We start from the raw sequence: 22,233 nt of genomic DNA, 5'->3' as shown, positions 1-22,233 counted from the left end.
TTGGTAACGGATGACACCAAAATACCGGATACCGAACCAAGTCACCAACGAACACCCCTAGATGAGACCAGTCCCTTTATTGTACTGGACTTTCAGCCTTGTGTGTAGTGCGCACCACAAATGTTGGTATGTTGGCTAAGGGACCCTTAGGTCAAAGGGTGAAAAAAGCCCAAAAGCCTAATATCAGAGACATTCACTCAGTGTCCTATAAGGCCCATGACGCCCAAACCCGTGACACATGCCTCTTTTGCTATATTTTAGCGGGCTGACTTGGGTACGCTTGAGCCCTTGGTGTTAAAGACTACAAGAGATCCCGCTTCAGCCTGAAACATTCCGAGCATAAACTTCATCATCTACCCATTATATAACATCTTTTTACTTCTACTTGCATTTGTATCTTTTAGTGAATGCGGTGGCGGTGGCGGTCTCATACAGTAACAAGTTTGTATACAAAAAATATATTGGAACAGATATCAACAACAACAATAACACTATGAAAATGAATATAAGTAACTGATGGAAGATCATTCTATAAAAACTCAAAAGTAAAATAAACAATGTATGAATGTGGAAAAAAGAAAAGAGTATATAGAACATAATAAACCCAGAAAACAGAAGTAATAGTGGTACTATTAGCTGAAGGAGCAGCAAGAACATTTGTAGCTGCAACATCTAAGAATCCCAGATTATGATCACAATTTTTTCTTCAAGTATCTCATCCCCTATACATATATTGGTCTCCCTGCAAGTCTGCAACCTATTTTTTCTCTTTCTAGAACCCCACTTTTATTCACAGCTATGAATTCCATAAGAATTTCAAAATAAAATATGAAAAGAATTCCTTCCATCTCGGAATTTCTCCCTTGCATCTCTTCTCTATGAATCTTTTTGTTTTGCCCTTTGGAGAGAGAAACCAAAAATGCAAAACCCGGAGAACAAATTTGCAATGAATTCCTCCACTTTTTTATGTTTCTTTTGTTGCTAATTAGATCCCCTGGTCGACGAGAATCGGTGGTTGGGAAAGAGTAACAGTTGATGAACAGAGAAGAGTTACACGAAAAGGGGTATTGATTATAAACTGAAACACTATATTTCCATGTAATGGATGGAAGGGTAGGAGGAAATTCTCAAAAGAATCAATAATAATGAGGTGGTGGAGGAGATGCATATGAAACCCCAACAACTGGGGGCAATGGCCCCTCATAAGTTGGGGCAGGAGGTGGTGGATTTTTGTGGAAGACAGGTGGTGGTGGAGAATGGTAGTAAGCTTGTGGTGGTGGAGAAGGTGATGGTGGTGGTGGATAATATTCTTCACATGGTGGTGGAGGTGGTGGTTCTATACATGGAGGTGGTGGAGGGGGAGAATTAGGTGGAAGTGGGGGTGGGGAAGGATATACTGGTGGCGGTGATGCATAGTGGTAAACGGGTGGAGGAGGCGAATGATGTAGTGAGGGTGGCGAATGATGAGGTGGTGGGGGAGGCGAATGATGAGCTGGCGGCGGAGGTGAATGATGAGGTGGTGGTGGGGATCTGTAATAGTATGGACTTGGTGGTGGTGGTGGTGGTGAATTAGGTGGAGGTGGTGGTGAATTAGGTGGAGGTGGTGGTGAATTAGGTGGAGGTGGTGGTGAATTAGGTGGAGGTGGTGGTGAATTAGGTGGAGGTGGTGGTGAATTAGGTGGAGGTGGTGGTGAATTAGGTGGAGGTGGTGGTGGTCTAACACAATAAACTGGCGGTTGTGGGGACATTGTTGGCGGAGGTGGTGAATATATTGGTGGAGGTGGTGGGGGTGAGTAAATTGGTGATGGTAGGGAAGGTGGTGGCGGAGAAGGAGATGGTGGCGGTGGGGATGGAGGGGGTGGGGAAGGTGGTGGTGGTGGTGGTGGAGAGTAGGTTGGTGGAGAAGGTGGTGGAGGCGACGGTGGTGGTGGTGATGGAGGTGGTGGTGAATATACTGGCGGTGGAGGTGACGGGGGTGGTGGTGATGGAGGTGGTGGTGGAGGCGAGTAGACTGGTGGGGGAGGTGAAGGGGGTGGCAGTGAGTAGACTGGTGGTGGAGGCGAAGGCAGTGGTGGTGGAGATGAGTAAATTGGTGATGGTGGTGGTGACGGTGGTGAATAAGTAACCGGTGGTGACGGTGTAACAACAACAGGTGGTGAAGGAACTGGAACTGGAGGTCTAATCACAGGTGACGAAGAACTACCACATTTAAACGAACTACAACGAATAGGATGTGACAAGAACAACTTACACTGCCCCACACCTCTCTGCGATGGCCGTCCGGGCAAACAATTCCGTTCATCATCAAAATCTCCAACCTTCAAACATGCCGGTGGCTCACCACTAAAGAAATTATACGAATAAGTAAAATTCTTCAAATTCGGCAACAAACATATACTTGCAGGTATCTTCCCTGAAAACATATTATGAGCTACATTCAACTGTTCCAAACTCACCATTTCTCTTATCTTCTCCGGCAACGACCCCATTAATTGATTAAAACTCACATCAAACACAGTCACATTTTTCAATAATACAATTTCTGTTGGTAAACAAGCTCTTAATCCATTATTCATCAATATAATCTCATTCAAACCACTCATATTACCTAAACTAGCTGGTATACATCCATGGAACTTGTTATTAGCAAGAACAATTACAGAAACCGGCGAGTTTCCGAAATTTTCAGGAAGATCAAATGCGAAACGATTATGATTAATGAAGATAGCATCAAGATCTTTATCAAAAAGTTCTTTAGGAACTGTTCCTTCAAATTCATTAAACCTAAGGTCTAGAAATTTCAATGAAGGTAATTTAAGTACTACTTGAGGAAACCCCCCAGCAAATCTGTTATTACTTAAATCTAACTCAAATAATAACTTCAATTTAATGAAATTGTGAGGAACAGTACCACAAAATCGATTGGAGTTGATATGAAACAATGCTAAATCAGTGAGTAACCCTAGTTCTTCAGGAAGGTAACCAGCAATATCTCCATGATTAAGATCAATACCAGCAACAGTTCTCACCAATGGATCATCAAGTGATGATGAACAGAACACACCAGTATAACTACAAACATCAGATCCAATCCAGTTTAGAGTAAGATTTAATGGATCTGAAAGAATAGTTTGTTTCCATGATTGTAAAGCAATGTATGCATTTTTAAGTCTAGGGTTTTCAAAAACAAGTGAAGGATCAACTGTGATTTCTTCACCTCTATCACCAAATTCATCTCTATAATATAAAAGTTGTCTTTGACGAATATATTTCACTTCAGCTTCAGTTAAATCTCCATTTTTAGAAAAAAATTGTTCTTCTTCTTCTTTTGATGAAAATGATAATGAAATAGTTGAACAAATAATCAAGAAAGTCACTAATAAGATGAGTATATATTTATTCTTCATCTCAGGTTGAACATTGATGACCTAAATTTAGAAATTATTTGAACAAGTCTCACTTCAAAATCTACTTATTCAATTGAAAGAGGTTTGACAAATAAATTTTAGAGAAAGAAAGAATGAGAAGATAGAATGTGAGGAGTTGAGGTTGAGGGTTTATGGGGGTATTATTTGTATACAAAATACCAGCTAAATCACAGCTCAAAAAGCATACCAACTTGTTCTTTCATTTTCTCATTTAGCTTTATAAATACACCGGCTCTATTTTTTTTTTGTATTTATATCTTCATATATCTTTATCTAAATAATTTTTCTTTGTTCTTTCTTTTATAGTTTAGTACCTACTTGCTCCACTGGCTTACCTAAAGAATAGTTTTGAATGTCAAAGTTTTAATTTTTTTGTTTTCGTAATAAAGAATTATAGGAGTTGTATTAAACTGACTTTTGAATACCAGCTAAGATTGAAATTTTATACTCATAAATTGTAAGTTTATCTCAATTTTAGTTGCAAATATAGTTTTGTGGTGTTACCTTTAGATGTTAAAAAACATCTTAATTTCAACTCATCATAGGTATTTGAGTGAATTTGAGATTGAGACTATAATTCTGATGGTATTGCTTAAGCCACTCCTCTAATTTGTCACTACTACAACCTTATTGTGCAATTAGATTTTTGCCCGCTAACCCAATGATTTCATTTCATTTGTTTTCACCCACTTTTTGCAACTAATTACACAATGATTCATTACGATTATTGCATTGTTATATCTCCTAAAATTTTCTTTTTAGTATAAAAAAATCTCACCCTATGGACACTTAGTTGATTTGTTGACGATGTATTTTGTGCTAAACTACTTTCGATTAACATGTATAGTCAATCAACTGAAAAAACTAGTCATATAAATTGGTTTCTCTCTTTCTCATGGTTGTAACGTTGGTCAGTCACGTGGCCCACGTCTAACATAAAATTTTGACTCCGCTCTTAACTGTAATACTCTATATTATATAATGTGTTTGTGTTGATAATTTTCTTTTGTTAATCATTGTGTAATACTCTGTACAAAGAACGGTATGGAAGCGCATTTACTTTTAGGAATTCACTAAATCAAAGAACTGTATTCTATAAAATATTTGAATACCACTTTGTCAATAAGCTGATTGATTAGCTGAGATCCTATCCACCTCAAGCAAATAGAGGTTACCAAACCCAGCCCCACAAGAGATCTTTTTTTTTTTTTTTGTTGAGAGGAAAACCAAAAAACACCCACCAGCAACCGCATTACACCGCTAACTCCTTCGTTAGCTCCCCCCAGTCATTCCACATCCTATTACACTTGTTATGCCTACCCCACTTAGCTAATTTGTCCGCCCATTTGTTAGCGTCTCTGGGTGTGTGGACGAATCTGAGCGAAACGAATTGACCTGCAATCTCCTTGATGCTGTCCATTAGTTTCTCCGTCTGCCATTCAATAACCGAGTTAGCGTTGTTCAGGAAACGAATGATATTGAGGTTATCGCTCTCCAAAATTAGGTGAGTGATCTGAAGTTGTCGCGCCCACTGTAGGTTCTTGAGAATTCCTAGACCTTCACATTCTTCAGCTGATTGGCCCCTGATGACCCCCGTCACAGCGGAAACAAAGAGAGCCTTATAATCGTGAATGATGCCGCCGTAACCTGCCGTCTCAGTAAGTGTCTTAAAGGATGCATCAACGTTGCATTTCAGGTAAGGGTATTCAGGAGGGAGCCAGACCGGCGGGTCCCTTCTCATCCTAACTGGTTTGGGTATCTTAATGGCCCACGCCGAAACTTTAATGTTGTTTATTACCTGGGTCGGAGTTTGTTTCTTCGAGGAGAAGCATTGTTCACATCTAGCTTTCCAAATGAACCACATAATATTAGCGTACAGAGATTGCAATTCTGGTTCGAGGGACTTCCATTGCACTATCCAGCCCTGCAAGTTATCAATACCTTCCACCCTGATATTAAAAAAGAACCAGATAGTACGGGAAAAAGTACAATGGAGCATAATATGAGATAACGTTTCCGTCTGCTCGCAGAAGCCACAGTTGAACACATTGCCAATAAATTGGCCAATCTTACCACGAACGGGGAGACCGTTGGTGCAACATTTCCATAGGAATAGTTTAATTCGAGGTATCGTTTGTATTTCCCAAATATAATTCCACTCAGGATGGTTGAGGTCTGTATTATTAGTTCTTAAGTGAAAATACATAGATTTGATAGTGAAGTTACCTGATTTTGTGAGTGACCATTTCATTGTATCATCCCTGTCATGTCGAAGATTGATACTGCAGATCGCTTTGCCGACCTCGTTGTCAAAAAATTGATGGATCAGGGTCACGTTCCACTGGTTATTATTGATAAGTTGATCAACCGTAATTAAACTGCAGTTGTGCACGTTCGGGATCGGAGGCTGGTGATTCGGTATCCAGTAGTCTTCCCAAATGTTAATATTGTTCCCCTTATTCACATCCCAAAAGATGAGCTCTTGGACCTGATTTAATCGCTGCATCATGGATTTCCAGAACCAGGAATGGTTAGATTTAGCTGTAGAAGGCTTAGTCACTTTCGGATAGTATTTAGCTTTAAGGATCCTCGTCCAGAGGGAATCAGGGTTTTTGAGTGTCCGCCAAAGAAGTTTGCTGAGGAAGGCTTCGTTATCCAGCGACGGTAATCTAATGCCCAGCCCACCAAATTTGCGGGGCTTACATATTTGTTGCCAGTTGATAGTGTGGATGGTTTTCGTTTTTCCCCACCAGAAGGACCGTTGAATGGTCTCAATGCGATTGCTAATGCCTTTAGGAATGGCAAAGCATTGCATTTGGTATCGGGGAACGGCCGCAGCAATAGTGGATATCACTACCGAGCGGCCAGCTTGGGAGAGAAGATTAGTGTGCCATTTAGAAAGTTTATGTTGAATCTGGGATATGAGGGATGAGAAGACTTGCTTTTTATGGCCTCCGATGAAGAGGTGAGTGCCCAGGTATTTGTCCATGGAGGACGCTTGGTGAACTTTCAGATTACGAGTTATCAGCCGCTTGAATTTAGGGTGGGTGTTCTTGGAGAAGAAGATGGTAGATTTGGTATAGTTGATCATTTGGCCCGAGGCCTCACTGAAAGTATTCAAAATGTTGTGAAGGTTATTAATGTTGTCAAGAGAGTTAAGTCCGAAGATGAGACAATCATCAGCAAAAAGAAGATGCGAGAGGGAAAAGTCTGAATTCGGAAACTTGAAACCAATGAACTGGTTAGGACTGTTTTTTGCTTCCAGGAGACGGCTGAGGCCCTCCATAGCAAGAGCAAAAAGAAAGGGGGATAGCGGGTCGCCCTGCCTAATACCCCTGGAGACATTGAAGTTTTTACCTGGGCGACCGTTGATGAGAATGGCCATAGAGGAGGTGGAGATGCAGGTCTGAATCAAATTAATCCACTGCTCCGAGAAACCCAACTGAGACATGATACACGCTAAGAAGGACCACTCAACCCGGTCAAAGGCTTTAGACATGTCCAACTTTAAACCAAAGTAGCTTTTCTTCCCTTTTTGTCTTTTAAACGAGTGCGCCACTTCCTGGCTAATGATAATATTATCAGTAATCTGCCGGCCAGGAACAAACGCAGCTTGGAAGGGGGAGATAAGCTCGGGAAGGACCATCTTAAGCCGGTTGGCCAGGATTTTAGTGATCATTTTGTAAGTGGTGTTTAGGAGACTGATGGGTCTATAGTCGGAAGTGGTTTGAGGGGTTTTGGTTTTAGGAATCAAACAGATGTGGGTGTGATTTGAAGCAGGCGGAAGATAGTTTTGAGAGAAGAAAATACTAACCATGTTGATAACATCCTGCTTGACCGTGTCCCAGTTAGATTGGTAGAAGAAAGGCGGGTATCCGTCCGGACCGGGGGCAGCATCAGCTTTCAGCGAGAATACCGCGGAACGGATTTCATCCTCCAGCGGCAGCTTTATGAGATTGATGTTATGGGTGGTAGTGATATGTCGCGGGAATAGATTGAGTAAGCCCTCCGGGATAGTAGACCCCCTCGTCGTGGAGATCTGCTGAATATGGTTAGAAAAGATATCGGCCACTTCCTCCAAGTCATTAGCCCAAGAGTTGTCCGACCGCTTGATAGAGGTGATTTGATTCTTACGATTTCTCTGAATGGCTTTGGCGTGAAAAAATTTTGTGTTGCGGTCTCCGAGATGAATGGCTTTGGCGAGAACCTTCACAAGAGATCTTAGAAAGGGGCAAAAAATACAACAGAATTGTTAAAAATATAAATGGTGGTGGGTGAACAAATTTCATCATCAAAGAAAGACCCTTAACAAAAAAAAATGATCATCAAAGAAAGAGATATTATTTGTGAAAGAAAGAGGAAAGAGCCATGTGAGTAGGGCCCCATTTTGAACCCTTTGCAATGCTGGATCGACGGCCACAAGTTGCCTACACCGCGTTCCCCTAACCTAAGTTTCCTACCTTTTCTCCAACGGTCTCGTAACACGTCAACAATCAGAAAAAAAAAAAACAGTTGTCAAATGATACAACCATCGTTGACACATAGTTGGCTTATCGGACAGTAGATAATTTTTTGTCCAGTAAGTAATATACATTTAGCATTTACTTTTTAATACAAAACCAAAATTTTAGAGTATTACTTGAGATTTTGAGAGAAAAACTCTCTAGTTGGACACTTTGTTAGACACTCCATGATAAAATGAGGACATCGATTATACTCTCAAGAAAAGCACTCTAAAATTAGAGTGTCATCTTGAGTTCTCTAAGTATCACCTCAACAAACTTCAAAATTTAAAGCCGTAGACAAATTTTCAAACACAAAAAATTTAGAATGTCTTTAGTTTGAAATTTAAGAAAGATGATCCCAATTAACACATGGACCAATATGATTTCTAGATATAGTGTTCCATTAGAGCATCTTCCAAGTCAAAAGAACAACCTCACCAAAAACATTGCCAAAATGGCAAGGTTGAGTCAAAGGTGATTTTGGGCATTCATGTGTAAAATGGAGCGCCAATTATAGTAAAAATAGTACACCTTCAATACTACCCTAGTTTGTTAGAGAACTTCCAAGACCACTAGTTTTTTTTTTTTTTTTTTTTTTTGTTGAAAGAGGACCACTAGTTTGGTTCCTTTAATAGCAAAAAAAAACTCTATTTATAGCATAACAATATTAATATGTCAAAATAACATAAAATATTGCAAGGAAAACCAAAACAAAAAGCTAGACAAGTCCTCATCTTCATCATCAACATGATACCTACTAAACTAAAACATAATGCATCACTACCCTTGATTTAGAATCTACAGCTATAAAAAGAAAAGAAAGGAAAGCTCCAAGCATGATACGAAATAGAGAATAACTAAATATGAAATTGTGAAAACTGTTCCTTTCCATAAGCTGTCTCCAATTTGATTTTTGGACAAAAATTCTATCACAAAAAAGCCACCGACTACTCGCCAACAAAGACCACTGATCCCTTCAATAACCTAATCATCTGATATCTCCGTTCTCGAAGGACCACTCTTGATAATAAAAGATCCTGTAAAAGAAGGAAAAGAAAACAATTTCAGGAATATTTCTTTCCTGCTGTCTTGCATAATATTTTGTGCATTAGGTTTCGTCTTTTTGTCACTATACCTTTCATGGGCTGGAATTATTAGTAAAGGGAAATAAAAAGGAAGGCCAAAACCTAATGTAAGTATTCAAGATGCCCTAAGTGTATCTGATACCTGAAAAATCAGCACAGCAAATCTCCAGCTGTAAATATTTATCCATTGTGTTAGGTACTACAGATGCAGCGGGGGTTAGCAGTACGGGTCTGGGTCAGGCTATATGCTAATGGTGTGTTTGGATGGCGGAATCATGAATCCGCGGATTCATGAGTCCTTGGGATTCATGATTCCACGGATTCATGAATCCAAGTAATATATTTTGGCTTGTTTGGCAACTAAGAATTCTATAATTTATTATTATTTGAGTATTTTTAAATGTCTTTAGAAAAAAATATGAATTTTGAAAAAAATAATGATTTTGAAAAAAAATAATGATTTTGTAGAAGGAAATATTTTTTTGTTAATTTTAAGTGTGAAATTTAGGTTCATTAATCCAAAATCCTAGCAAATCCTAAGGGGTAGGGTGGGATTTTGGTCCAATACAAATTTTGGAATTAGGAATCCTTAGGATTCAAGAGTCCTAGGATTCCTGGTAGCCAAACAGACCAAGGATTCATGATTCCTACCAAATTCCACTTTTGATAGGAATCCTACTTAGGAATCCTGCAGCCAAACACACCATAAATCTAATTGAGGGACCAAATAGTCAGATCCATTCCGCAAGCTAATTCTGGTCCTAAGTGAACATGGGTTGCATCCAAACTGACTAATCTAATCTAATAATTTAAAATAACTATGACAATCGGAAGTAATGCCAACGCGAGTCTTGGCACGTGATCAGCTCGAGTACGCCCCAATTCCGATCCTGATCCGGTCCTGATCCTGATTCCGATCCCAACCCCGATTCCGATCCCGATTCTAATCCCATCCCCGAGTTACTCGGGGGGGATCGACTGATCCCAACTACTTAGTTCTGGTGAACATGTACAATTTAACTATTATACGAAAATTACGTAATGTACTAGGTCTTCTAAACAAGTACAATCCTAAGTGCACCTTTTAGTTCGCAGATCTATGTGGACAAACCCATGTCAAAGATTGACTAAGTTTTATGTTTCAAGATAAAGTAGTTTCAACTTTCAAACTAATCAAGAACCCTCTTTGGTATAGACATCTTTCACATGTAAGTTTCAGGAGTTGAAATAGCACTACAGAACTGATGGCAAAAGAAGTTCTATCAAAATAGAGACCACCAAGTATTATACTTAAATTTGAAAATTACGATCCTCATAATATGTGAAGAAAGACATAAATTCCAGAAAACCACATGATGATCTATAGAGTTTAAAACAAATGAGCGTATTATGTAAAGAGTAAATCGGTTTTTTGTTACCTTGAGGGAGGATGTTAAACAACTGGAACTAGTTGTCTTTGATGGAACCTAGTATCGTGGCGTCAGCACTGCATAACAAAAAAATTAACAGTTACTAACTGTAACATACATAAGAACTACAAGATTTAGCTCGAAAAACACAGATCAAATAACGGAGGTCAAAATTCATTACCTAGTTTGATGAATATCTCTATCTATTATATATGTTAAGTTTAACTAATTGATGGTGAATTATAGCGCCATTAAATCAATGATCAACATAATTAAACTAATTAGTCATAGTTAAATTTATTACTGTGGTAATTAAACTAATCATGAGGATAATACTTGAAAATAACAATGATCACGTTGAGTAGCATGGAAGGGTCATGAAAAAAATTAACTAATCACCAGAGACAAAAATTGGATAATTAGACTTGCCCAACCAATTGCTTTTAGGCTGATGAAGTTCCTTCATTATTCGATTTATTCGTACCCCACTCTTCGTCAGCCTCGTTGCTGTTTACAAGAACAGCGCCATCTGTAGAATCGTCGTCAACCTCAACAGTCTCTTCTTCTACCTTCTCTTCTCCTTGCTCTTCTCCTTGCTGTTCTCCTTGGTCTTCTCCGTTCTCTTCCACCTCCTAATATGAAAACGAAAAGAAATGAATAGATATTTTTTAAGCCCAAGATTATAAGAGCGAACCTTAGACGAATATTGTAATAGAAAAATGAATAAGATCGCAAATGAACTATCTTAAACGATAATAATAATAATAATATAATAATAATATAATAATAATAATATAATAACAATAATATAAATAATAGGAATTATAATAGTAAGAACAATAAATAATAATACTAATAAACAATAATAATACAGCAATATTTGTTGAACTTTGTTTTCCCATCAGTAATATGAAATCTAAAAGAAAACCTGGCGACGGGAGTTAATAGTAGTAGTAATTATAATAGTAATAATAAACAATAATAATAATAAATAATAATAATAATAATCATAATAAAGCAATGTCTGTTAAACTTAGTTTTAACTTTTACCATCAGTTATATGAAATCTAAAGGACAACTCGGCGACAAAATAAGGGGATAAATTAATAAGACCATACCTCATGACTGGAACCTCCATTTTCAAGAGGGGTATCTTCCTCTTCTTCATCAAGTTGCATGGTCTTGAAAGACTCCATGAGGTTACTATTAGATTTCTCTATATAACTTAAGTAATCTGCGGCGGGAGGATGAATTCCCCTGCATCAAAACAAAAGAAATCATCAAACAATGTGACCAGGTACCCCTATAACAAGCAGATTATGAAAATAACACTTCACCTCTAAGATAATTCACTTTTTTTTTGTTGTGGAAAAAGATAATTGCTTCCAAAAAAAAATTACTTAAGATTTCGGATAATGAGTTGTTAGGACTTAGGAGTAAAAACTTTGTTTCTTTTTTTTCTAAATCAAATGTGTCTCATACATATCAAGACACTTAAACTGTATGTCATAGAAGATAAGTCCACACTTGCTGGGGAGGTAAAAATAATATGGAGTGTTTCACAATTACTAAGACCATCAAATAAAACATGATAAACATCATGTTAGTACATGTCAGTTTCTATCAAATTCATGTGTTCTACTCATTAGCCACCATAAATTAGTATCTTTCAATATGTTTGAGACATTATAGAGACATGTGTGTATACTATATATAAATATGTATACCATGCCAAACTGTAGTATTCAAAATAGAATAACCGTCAAAGGAAACAAAAAGACATCACAGTTATTTACAGGTACCTTATCTCTGAAATCTTGGATTCAACGGCAAGAGCAACCTGCCAGTCCTCAAACAAATTAGGGTACTCTTCAGGGTCGGCTAAAGATTCTGCAGCTTTCTGGTTGACCTGTAGACAGCCATAAAGTAAAACATATTACTACCCTAACACAGAGCAGTAAAGAAAAGAAAAAAGGTAGTTTAAATCTTTTCTCCATAGTTGTTACTAATCTCGTATCATAATACAAAAAGAAAAACAATAGTCACAAAAAATAACAACATATTCCAAGCAATTAGAGAAACAAAACCTAACAGATATTAAGAGTCCTTTCCTAATAGGAAACAAAGTTTAAGTCAGAATTACCTTCTTGAGGTCATTTCTCCACAGTGCTACTATCTCTGACACTTTACTAGGAAGATAGGATCGTGCCATAAGAGCAGCCTCGGGTATTCGGTTGCTGCAATGGAAGTTGTCAAACAGAATAATTTTCATTAATGTACCAAAATGGATTGCATAAAGTTTGACTTTTATCTGTACGCCTGTTAAGGTACTCGGACAACATTCATTTGTGAATCCAAAAGAACTGCTCCTCGTATGTAAATTCACGGCTAATAACCTTTAAGAGTTTAAAAGCTACAAGGATGAGCGAAGTTACCTCTCCACCAATAGCTGTAGACAATCTTCTAATTTCCCAAGCATGAACAGACAAAGGAAAGCAACATTGTTCTTTCCTTGTTCTTTGGCAAGAGATGCAAGTTCTTGTATACCTTCTGCATCCCCTAGAGCAGAGTATATAAGTAGCAAACCGCTCAAGTCCATCGCATTTCGTAAGCATTCCTCAGCCATTTCTAACTGCATCAAGAAAGAAATCTTAAAGTCAAAAATGATACATACTTGGAACATTCATTCAGACTGCTAAAATACAAGGGAAGTGAAATTGCATCTCCTTTCGAAGAGATTAACGAACCCGATTGAGTGAAATTAGTATGCTTAAGTTAACTTTAAGGATAGTGAAACTCATCAACCTTGTTCCCTGTTAAACTTAATTTTCTCATCAATCAAGAATGTTTCTTAGTTAACTGATTTCTACTGGTTGATAACAACTTCACTGAACTATTGCCCAGAGTAAATCTGAAACTGTCTGGTTAATTGAGATTAAGTATCTCATTTTGGCAATGCTATTTGTAATTGAGAAATGCTTACTCAAGTTTCACATTGAGATTTCCACCACGAATTCAAATCATTGAACTCCGTTACGAAAAAGTGCGACAAATAAGAGTGGTCATATCAAGAAGTGAAACTCAAGTAAGAATTTTTCAAAGTAAACATAGCATCTCGGTTTCGTTGTTATTTCGTGTGTCCAATTATCTCCAAATTTTAGTATGCATGAGTGTTTGCTCGAGTACTTCCAATCCATTTTCTCCTGATGTGCTGGTCATAGAGAAGAGGGCACTCCAAATCTATTTATAGGTTCAATACAAATACCTTTCCACTGGACATTGCTAATTCTCCCAACTGCTTCCATTTAGATTCACTCTTCACTTCTGTTGCAATTGCCTACACAGAAACAAGTTTCTTTCTGTAAGAGAGAACTTATGATAGTGGTTCTCGATATAAAAGCTTAAGGACATGATATTGGCAGTGCACTGACTGTCATTTACACTTCAAGTCTTCAACAATTATTTTATGCGCCTAAAGATAACAGTATCTCACCTTCGCGACCTCTAACCTTCCAAGCTGTATAGCTAGATCGAATCTATAATTAGGATCTGTTGCCACTTCTAATGCATCTTCAAGCATGCCTCGAGATTCCAAGAAGCGAGCCACACTAGAAAGTTAAGTGGAAGTTAAAAAGTATATTCAAGAAGGCCGTTGCACTAGAAGAAAAACCAAACCACTCAAATTTAACTTAAAAGGAAAAAAAAAAGGGGAAATCTTGAAGGTCCAACAGATTCAGTTCAGTGCATGGAGAACATATAATTGGTGGGAAGGAGCTATTACTAATGTGGATTGAGAAGAAATGGTTATGTTGTTGCTTGTACATCTCATATAAGTTCGTAAATACAAGCCACTATGTGGTAGGTAAAAGATTACCTGTTGAGATGCTCCTTGGGAACTGAAGGTAAAATTTCACTGGCCCGTTCCAGGTCTCCGCGCATCACAAGAGTTTTGTACTCAATGAGGCTCAGAAGTAGAGTGTATCCCACAACACTGGGAAGAAAAAAAAAACAATTAAAGCTCATTAAAATCTAAAAGAACGACAGCTATCCGACCTTCCAAGAATAAAAAGTGTCACTCACTTAAACTCTTTATCTATGAGATATACACGACTTTGGTTTGCAAGATATCCGAGTAAGTACATTGGCCGGTCCAGGTGATACATAGTTGTTACCTGAAAGTGACAATGGGTACCAGGATAAATATATGCCGTAATATGAAATGAAAAATATGCATTGAGATTTTCATATCCTGCATACCTCACCACCAACACAGTAGTTTAGACGCCAAGAAGAGTTGCTATAAATAAAACAATCTCCAACCCATATCCCAGTTCTAACTCGCTCATTTGTTTCATGAAGCAGCTCAAAAGCATCTTCAACACCCTGCTCATCTACTGGCTTGCCACTATCCAGATAAGCCATAACCACATCCCTCTGCCAAAGTTATAATAATCCAACTCAGTTAAAGCTTGAAAGAGTAAACATCACATGCAAAAATTGTTTACCCATGGTAACCTAACTTCATTTTCTTCATGAAACAAGAAACCAATTTTTATTCTTATCTTTAAAAAGTTTAATGAGAACAGTAAGAATATAGGACTAATTGGCTGACCATCACCAATGCCCCAAATAATAGGAATAAGAGCGAAAACGTCCTTACATTGTACTTCAGCGTGTAGAATGATGTGTCACTGGCAATTGCTACTAAATCACCACTGTCAGCCCAGTAAAGATTCTGTTCCCGAAAAGAAACACATTAACTCAAAATAGCAACTGGAGTGCAGCTATGAATAACAAATAGCCAAGTCGTACTAATTGTCACCTTGACATTAACGTCTATACGTCGAATCAACCTGCACTCAGCCCAATCATAGAAGCAAATGAAGTCGTTTGAGCACATCGCTAGTAAGTTACCACCAAAAATCCGCTCGGCAGAAAAAGTGGGTCGTATGCTTCTCTTTTCCTGGAAGATGGCCAAAAGTTAGCACAACTGCCTAAATAGTGAAGCATTTGTTAAAAGACAAGAAACTGGTGGCAGATAAGAGAATTTTCTCAATAAAAACCTTGGAATAACCCAAAAGCGTCTAAACACGCAAATAAGCTATCACCATGAGGTGATACACAAAATTAATTTTAACACTCATTATACAAATATGTAATGCAGTGGATATAAAACCCAATAACATCTACATAACTAATAGAACATGAGCTACTTGTACAATCTTCATTCTTGTACAATCTTCATTCTTCTACAAACAACGAAGTAAAAATAGATGCAAACCTGAAAGTTTTTACCGAAAATCTTTATTTTCGATGTACTTTCTCTAACAGCATATTCTCCATCATTAGACCAAACAAATTCTAACCCAGATCCAAAGGATCTGTTTCTCCACGCCAAAGAGGTATATATAATGTACTCTCCATCCCCGCAAACAACAACGAACCTCCCATTAGGATTATGCTTTAAGCTCTGAAAACACACATCAGAAAGAACAGTAAATGAATCAATTACAGATAAGTTACTGCAGTTTAAAAGCATCATATAGTCAAGGAATGAAATTTCAGTTTAGGTGGAAATTTCGGTAGACATATTTCGAAATTTTATTTCTTTGACAAGGCATTGTTAAGAGAAACTTAGTGAAATTTCGGTTTCAATGGAAATTTCGGTAGGTATGGAAATGGTATATTTCGGTCATTTCAACCGAAATATTTCAAAATTTAATTCCTTGCATATAATAAAATTTTACATCGACCAAAGAAAATTACATTTGGGAGTTCGTTTCGTATCCACTAGTCAAGTGAACATAATAAGTTGATGCCAGGGAACATGTCGTTTTCTTTAAATTTTTTTGTAAGATAACAATCTCGGATACCTACTGCATCTGAACTTATCTAAAACTAGAAGGTAGATTAGTGCTTCAATTGGTAAAGCTTCAATTGCAGGTAAATGTAAAACACATGAGAAGAGCAAAAGTGAAAGAACGTGAGCAGCTTGAATAGAACTAGAAGCACACAGATGTTTTCTCAAGTTTGAGAGGCTCTGGACCACTACAGCCACTTAATAAGTAGCATCCAGAGTTTTCCTCAAAAGGTCATCGTTTAGGGAAGTATCAGTTTCCTTCATATACCTTAATGAGTATATAACATGTTACCTTGTCCAAACAGCTAAAAGATAAGAAACAGGTTAACTCAGAGCTCAGAAACAATCAAACAAAGTCCTTGTGAATATCTGTACTCAACTTCCTTTCTAAAAAAAAAGTTTGAACTTTTGAGTTGGACGGAGAACCGCAATAAAGAAATGTTATTTTATGATAACCAATAGTACTGAACTAGTGTTGTAATAGAGCCAATGCCTATACAGATAAGCCACTTACAACAAATACAGAAGTTCTGGAATCTGAATTGTGGTGTGGCCATCCTAGAAATTAGCAATCCAATTTCCAAGATTTCTTCCCTCTAATTGAACAAAATATAATGGAGACTTGAAGACCAACTTACTTGAGGGTAAAGGTCAGTGCTCCCCAACTCTTTTACAGCCAAAGGCAATCTTTCTCCATCTGCAATCTATGTAGAAAAGAGTATTATACCATGTCAGCTTAAGCAGAAGAAATCTTCCAATTTCAAGTTCTGAGTTACACATCCCAAAAAGGTAAGTACTTATATACCTCTAAATCTGCTCCAACACTCCTGATATTCACAGTCAGTACTTCATTATGCTTAGCCCATACAATCTTCCCGCTACTGTCCATGCTAGCAACTGGTTCTTCTCGACCAATTTTAATCATTATGGTTCCTTCATCATATCCAATTACAATCCTGGAAAGTAGAAAAGAAAAGCGCATAAATAAAAAATATCAAGAGACTCGTAAGCTAAGGCATCTTGAGCACATGCTTTCTTTCATAGACCATGTAGTACAGAGACTAAGAACCTGAGTTAGCTCAGACTCTCCATTTTAAAGTTGAGAATTTGACTTGGGAGAGTAACTTCGAGTACTCGAATCATATTTAGAAAACTAGGTGTGCTGTTTCCTCCTCTAAATTACGTGCAACTGGAAACACGGATGAAGTTACGAAGTATGCTAGTACAAGGAGATGAACACATTTCAGGTTCTTCAATGTTTCCAACACTTAACCTAAGGTTTCAGAAACCTTCATTTCTATTCTAGAATAACATCAGTAAAGGTGGTATAACACAATCTTTAGCACACACTATTGACCATGACTTTCAGAATTACGTTCTTCAAGCGCAATCCTAAATCTTGCGGTACCACTACTGAATACTTCTCAAAAAGCTAGCTGCTAACCTAGTCTCTTTACCTCCTATTCTAAAGTGATCCGGGGCAAACAAACCATCTAGTGGTATTTGCCAAGTTTTCCAGCCTTCCACTTCATCGTCTAAACTTTCTTAATAAATCATGTGATGATGAGAAAATCCATAACTTCTGATTTATAGGTTAGTCTACAATGAGAATGGATCTTGCAAGTAATCTAGAGTTTCAAGTAATAATTAACCATTTAATTCAGATATAAATTTTGAATAGTTCTGATTAATTCTTTAGAACCAGAATATTGAGTATTGATTTAGGTTTAACGATTAACTATTTCAATAATTTTTCATGAGTTTCGAGTCACAATAAATCCATTTTGACTCATTTGAAAACCCTAACCAAGATTCTTATGTACCGCTAACCATTTTATTAAGAAATGAAGGTCCTAACCTTTCAGATTAACTTGTTTTGGAACCAAAAGTTGAAAGATAGTGTGAAATTGTTACTGTTTAAAATTTCAATATTTACTATGATATTCATGCTGTTTAATTCTTAGGAAGGATGTCTACTGTTACATTACTAAATGTCACAAGCTTCGAGGAAAAAAAAACATAGTTATTATCCATGATATAAGTCCAAATTTGCAAGAAAAATAAATGGAGCGTAATATATTGACACTATTACCTTCGTGAACCTTTCATGTATCCCACAGCCCACACCCGCTCAAGACCATAATTCAAGGTGTTCTCGAGCCTGCAAAATTGATAAGAACGATAGAGATATTAGCTGAAATTCAATCCACATAAAATAGTATCATTTTAGTAAGAAAAGAACGACATGATATAGTTATGCAAACTCAATTCAATCACAAAGGATAGGATGCTATACTGATAAAAAAAAAATTGAAACTTCTAATTTAAACCTCAGATATCAGCTGGAAGTAACTAGGAATTCGGTAGCCAGTTACATTCGACAAACCAACTTGTAACATATACCTTCTGTTTACGAAGTGAGGAACTAGCATAAGACTCAAAATGGAGGTTATTATGTAAGATACCGAATATTAATTGGAAGGAACATGGAACAAATAGTCAATCACCTTAAGTAAAGCAAAAAAACATTGTAACTTTAAACCTACTGCATAAACAAACCTATATGTGGTTGCATGCCATATCCGGACGGTGCCATCCTCAGAACCAGTAATTATAATGGGAAGTTCAGGATGAAAACAAACTGCAGAAACATTGTGGGTGTGCCCCTCTAGTGTCTGAATACAAGTTTTTGTCTGGTAGTCCCACACCTGTTTCCACAAAATTTGTTACTAGCAAGTCACAAAATTTATATTTAGAATACCTACAGATGAAATCAGATGGCAGACCTTAGCAGTATGATCATCAGAACCAGTTATTAGATAAGGTTTATCTCCACCAGTGTAGTAATCAACACAATTCACACCTTTCAAATGGGCATCCAATGTAAAATTGGGATCAGGGGAACCAAGATTCCAGATCTGAAACAGATAAGTTCACAAATTAAATGATAGCAACCCAATTAGTGATGAACATGGCATAATCAACAAGGACTAGGTATTTTCCTGTTCATATTACCAACAAAAGTTTGTAATCACCTTTATAGTGCGATCAAGAGAGGCACTGGCAAACGTGTTGGTGTCTTTTGGATTGAAAGTCACTTGCATCACATAGTGAGAGTGTCCTTCAAATATCTGAGTACAAATCCACCCCTTCTCCCAATCCCAGAGTTTTATAAGCATATCATCAGATGATGACAGAACATAGGGAAGGGTTGGATGGACAGCCACACATCTGATGTAGTCTGTGTGTGCTTCAAATAATTTGACCTTATCCATCGTATTGTAATTGTAAACACGGATATGCATATCATCTGCCCCGGCAACGACCCATTGTTTACGTGCAATAAATTTTGCCGATCGAACTGCAAGTAAATGACAACCATAAATACATATACGAACTACTGATTACTGAAGACTATCGAAGATTAAAAAATAATAATAATAATTAGATAAAGACGTACCTGGCAATTCAGTGACTTCGAAGGATTTCACCATAGTCTACAAAGACATCACAAAATAGAAGTTCAGGGATCAGGTCAAAAGGCAGAGGATAATATACTACCATAGAATTTACACAGAGGAATTCGGCATAGGCAGTCTCTGAAAAGAAACTCCCTATTTTTAAAAGACAAATTTTAGACAAATTTTTAAAAGATAACATCAAACATGGCAGAGACAGCTCCCTTGTAGTCTAAATGTATCTCAAATTTAGAAAGTGAACGCATCTCGTAAAATCCTTGAAATTTAAATTTAATAATCTGTTTCTTGCATTTAACCTATTGGGTCAGTTTCAAAACAACTTCTGTCTAAGAATCTATAGTCAACTCTATGAGGAACTGCCACCAAAACTGAATACATATGTTCGGGTACCCATCAGTGTTCCACATATAGAGCTGATAGTGAAACCAGAACAAGCCTGGTTCAGACAAATAAAAAACCTAACCAATGATCGCAATTATAACTTCACAATACATTACAACTCTAAATGCATTTAGGACATTAACCAGGTGAGGTAAGAAGGTCCATAGTTCTTTACCTGTGTCTGGTAGTTCCATATTCCAACAGTTCCTGAATAAAGACTTGCAAGAATCCTGCAAGAAGAAGTTCAATGTTAATCAAATTTCACAAGAATCTTAATTTCATCGGGAACTTAACATTTCGAGTAATTCAGCTACTCAAAATTTCAATTACCATGGTTCTGTAGGATGTAGATCCACAGATTTTACTCTTTCCGACCGTTGAGCGAGTTTTCTCTGTTACAGATATCAGAATAATCACGAGTCAGCTCGCTTGACGAACATTACGAGTAAATAAAGGTCAAAAAAGTTGAAAACAGTACCTTGATTTCGAGTCTGAGAGGCTACTCCATAGCAATTAACATGCAAGCAATTACCGAAAAATAAAACAAATCAATGTGGTTAATTGTAACTTTAAAAACCAGATCTTACAGAAATTCGAAACTCTTAACAGATTCAAACTTGAAAAATGAAAAAATTAACTTCAGATTTTCATCATTTAACCGACTAAAATCAAATCGAACTAATAGAAATATCAGATCCAAGGTATCTTCAATCTAGAAATATTAAAATCAAGAGAAACTGAACTCAATAATCCATACCATTTTTACTAGTGAAAGAACAAAAGTTCGCCTGATCGATGAAGATAATTGAGAAACTCCGAGATCGAGAATTAGAAGTTCGAACTCTGGTAGATCGAGTTCTAAGAGATTTAGAGAGAGAAAGAGAGAGCGATGAGAGAGAGAGAGAGGGGGAAGATTTGGAAGAGTTCCTTTTTCTCTCACTATCCTGCGATCGCTAAATACGCTGTAAAATGCTTCGGAACCAAGGATTGGAAAAATAATAACGAAAAAGATTGGGAGAGCTGAGGAAGGAAAAGGATGAAAATGGTTGAATCCCCTGAATCAACGGTTATTAGGTTACTCGTATCGTAAGTATTATAATCGGACGGTTACAAGGGAATTATGATCGTCATTTCGTCGATCGAACGGCTAATTTGGGACTTAGTACCGTGTATTGGACGCGCCAGGTTACCTGGGTTTTATCGTCAATTCCGAAATAGCACAGAGATGTGAAGTCATTACCAGTTTGGTCCCCCAGATTGTCCAACTAGTCTGTTTAACCCCCTACTAACATATTCTTACCCATTCTTAAGTTTTCTAATACCTCTCTCCCTTTCCCTCTCTCCTTCACTTTTCCCTCATCATTTCTTCTTTGCCTCTCTCTCCGCCCCTTCATTTGGGACCTTGATCTGTGGCATCCTCACAATAAAACAACCCGTGGAGCGACTATCGAGTTGGTTCCCACTCTCTAAGTCTTGGATAAGAGGCGTAGATTCATACTCTTTCAATACATGTTGACCTTTCGAGAAAAAACGAAAAACAATAGAACTCCGTATATAACAAATCCATTAAAAGAGTGGTTAAGCTTTAGCCAACAAGTTTATTCTCTAGCTGTATGTTCAGAGAAAAGAGAAGAAATGACCGTTCTGTTTGATTTCGACAGGGACAAGGGAACTCCTATGTCTCCATCCATTTGTCTAAGATGCAGCTTAGAAAAAAATAATGAACGAATGAATGAACGAATGAGACAATGAATTGGAAGCCTATCTTCCACTCGCACGGACTTCCTCTCTCTGATCTGACATATGGGTCTCCCCTTAGCAAGCAGAATATATTACTTTTAATATTTCTTGTGATGACCTCCCGAATAAGAGGTCTTCAAGGAGAAAGGGAGAAAAAAAAATGAGAAACAAACACGTGGAAGAGAGTCAAAACAGAAAACTATGACCACACGAATAAGAAGACCTAAGTTAACCTGTTAGTATCCCTAAGCCTAGGGGACCAAGTTATTCGACAACCTACGAGGATAGTACAACAATTCTCAATCATTATTAACGAATGCGGTTTGGGGCATCCAAAATAACCTCT

The 22,233-nt window shown here is 37.4% G+C and overlaps 2 protein-coding genes and 1 pseudogene across 7 annotated transcripts; all 3 read right to left on the bottom strand.

Moving 5' to 3' along the window:
• Positions 1-514: 514 nt before the first annotated feature.
• LOC147539680 (leucine-rich repeat extensin-like protein 4 pseudogene) lies at positions 515-3,683 on the bottom strand (annotated as a pseudogene). Its single transcript, XR_015224860.1, has one exon. The product of XR_015224860.1 is annotated as a leucine-rich repeat extensin-like protein 4 pseudogene (transcript).
• A 997-nt stretch (positions 3,684-4,680) lies between these two features.
• On the bottom strand, positions 4,681-5,937 carry LOC147539679 (uncharacterized). The gene is made up of 2 exons (XM_086643162.1): positions 5,633-5,937; positions 4,681-5,377 (listed from the first exon to the last, which is right to left on the bottom strand). Exons 1-2 carry the CDS (start codon positions 5,935-5,937, stop codon positions 4,681-4,683), a joined length of 1,002 nt encoding a protein of 333 aa, XP_086499288.1.
• A 2,628-nt stretch (positions 5,938-8,565) lies between these two features.
• LOC147539678 (coatomer subunit beta'-1) lies at positions 8,566-21,097 on the bottom strand. Of its 5 annotated transcripts, none has more exons than XM_086638829.1 (26): positions 20,905-21,097; positions 20,626-20,646; positions 20,478-20,539; positions 20,323-20,377; positions 19,748-19,784; positions 19,323-19,648; positions 19,074-19,205; positions 18,847-18,995; positions 18,380-18,448; positions 17,093-17,243; positions 16,926-16,991; positions 15,709-15,897; positions 15,250-15,390; positions 15,088-15,162; positions 14,685-14,861; positions 14,508-14,599; positions 14,302-14,418; positions 13,921-14,035; positions 13,693-13,764; positions 12,863-13,059; positions 12,571-12,664; positions 12,230-12,336; positions 11,546-11,684; positions 10,827-11,059; positions 9,723-10,504; positions 8,566-9,266 (listed from the first exon to the last, which is right to left on the bottom strand). In XM_086638829.1, exons 1-24 carry the CDS (start codon positions 20,905-20,907, stop codon positions 10,871-10,873), a joined length of 2,775 nt encoding a protein of 924 aa, XP_086494955.1. In that variant the 5' UTR covers positions 20,908-21,097; the 3' UTR covers positions 8,566-9,266; positions 9,723-10,504; positions 10,827-10,870. The 5 variants fall into 5 exon arrangements, with proteins under 5 accessions (XP_086494955.1, XP_086494954.1, XP_086494956.1 ...); XM_086638828.1 differs by having other exon boundaries at positions 8,566-8,970; positions 10,437-10,504; XM_086638830.1 differs by having other exon boundaries at positions 10,857-11,059.
• Positions 21,098-22,233: the final 1,136 nt, after the last annotated feature.

This window comes from Eschscholzia californica, unplaced genomic scaffold (assembly GCF_041429995.1).
Source record: "Eschscholzia californica isolate CP2 unplaced genomic scaffold, dmEscCali1.0.p SCAF_5, whole genome shotgun sequence".
NCBI classification, from domain to species: Eukaryota; Viridiplantae; Streptophyta; class Magnoliopsida; order Ranunculales; family Papaveraceae; genus Eschscholzia; species Eschscholzia californica.
Note: the sequence above shows the minus strand (reverse complement) of the source record. Positions and strands in the feature narration are given on the sequence as shown.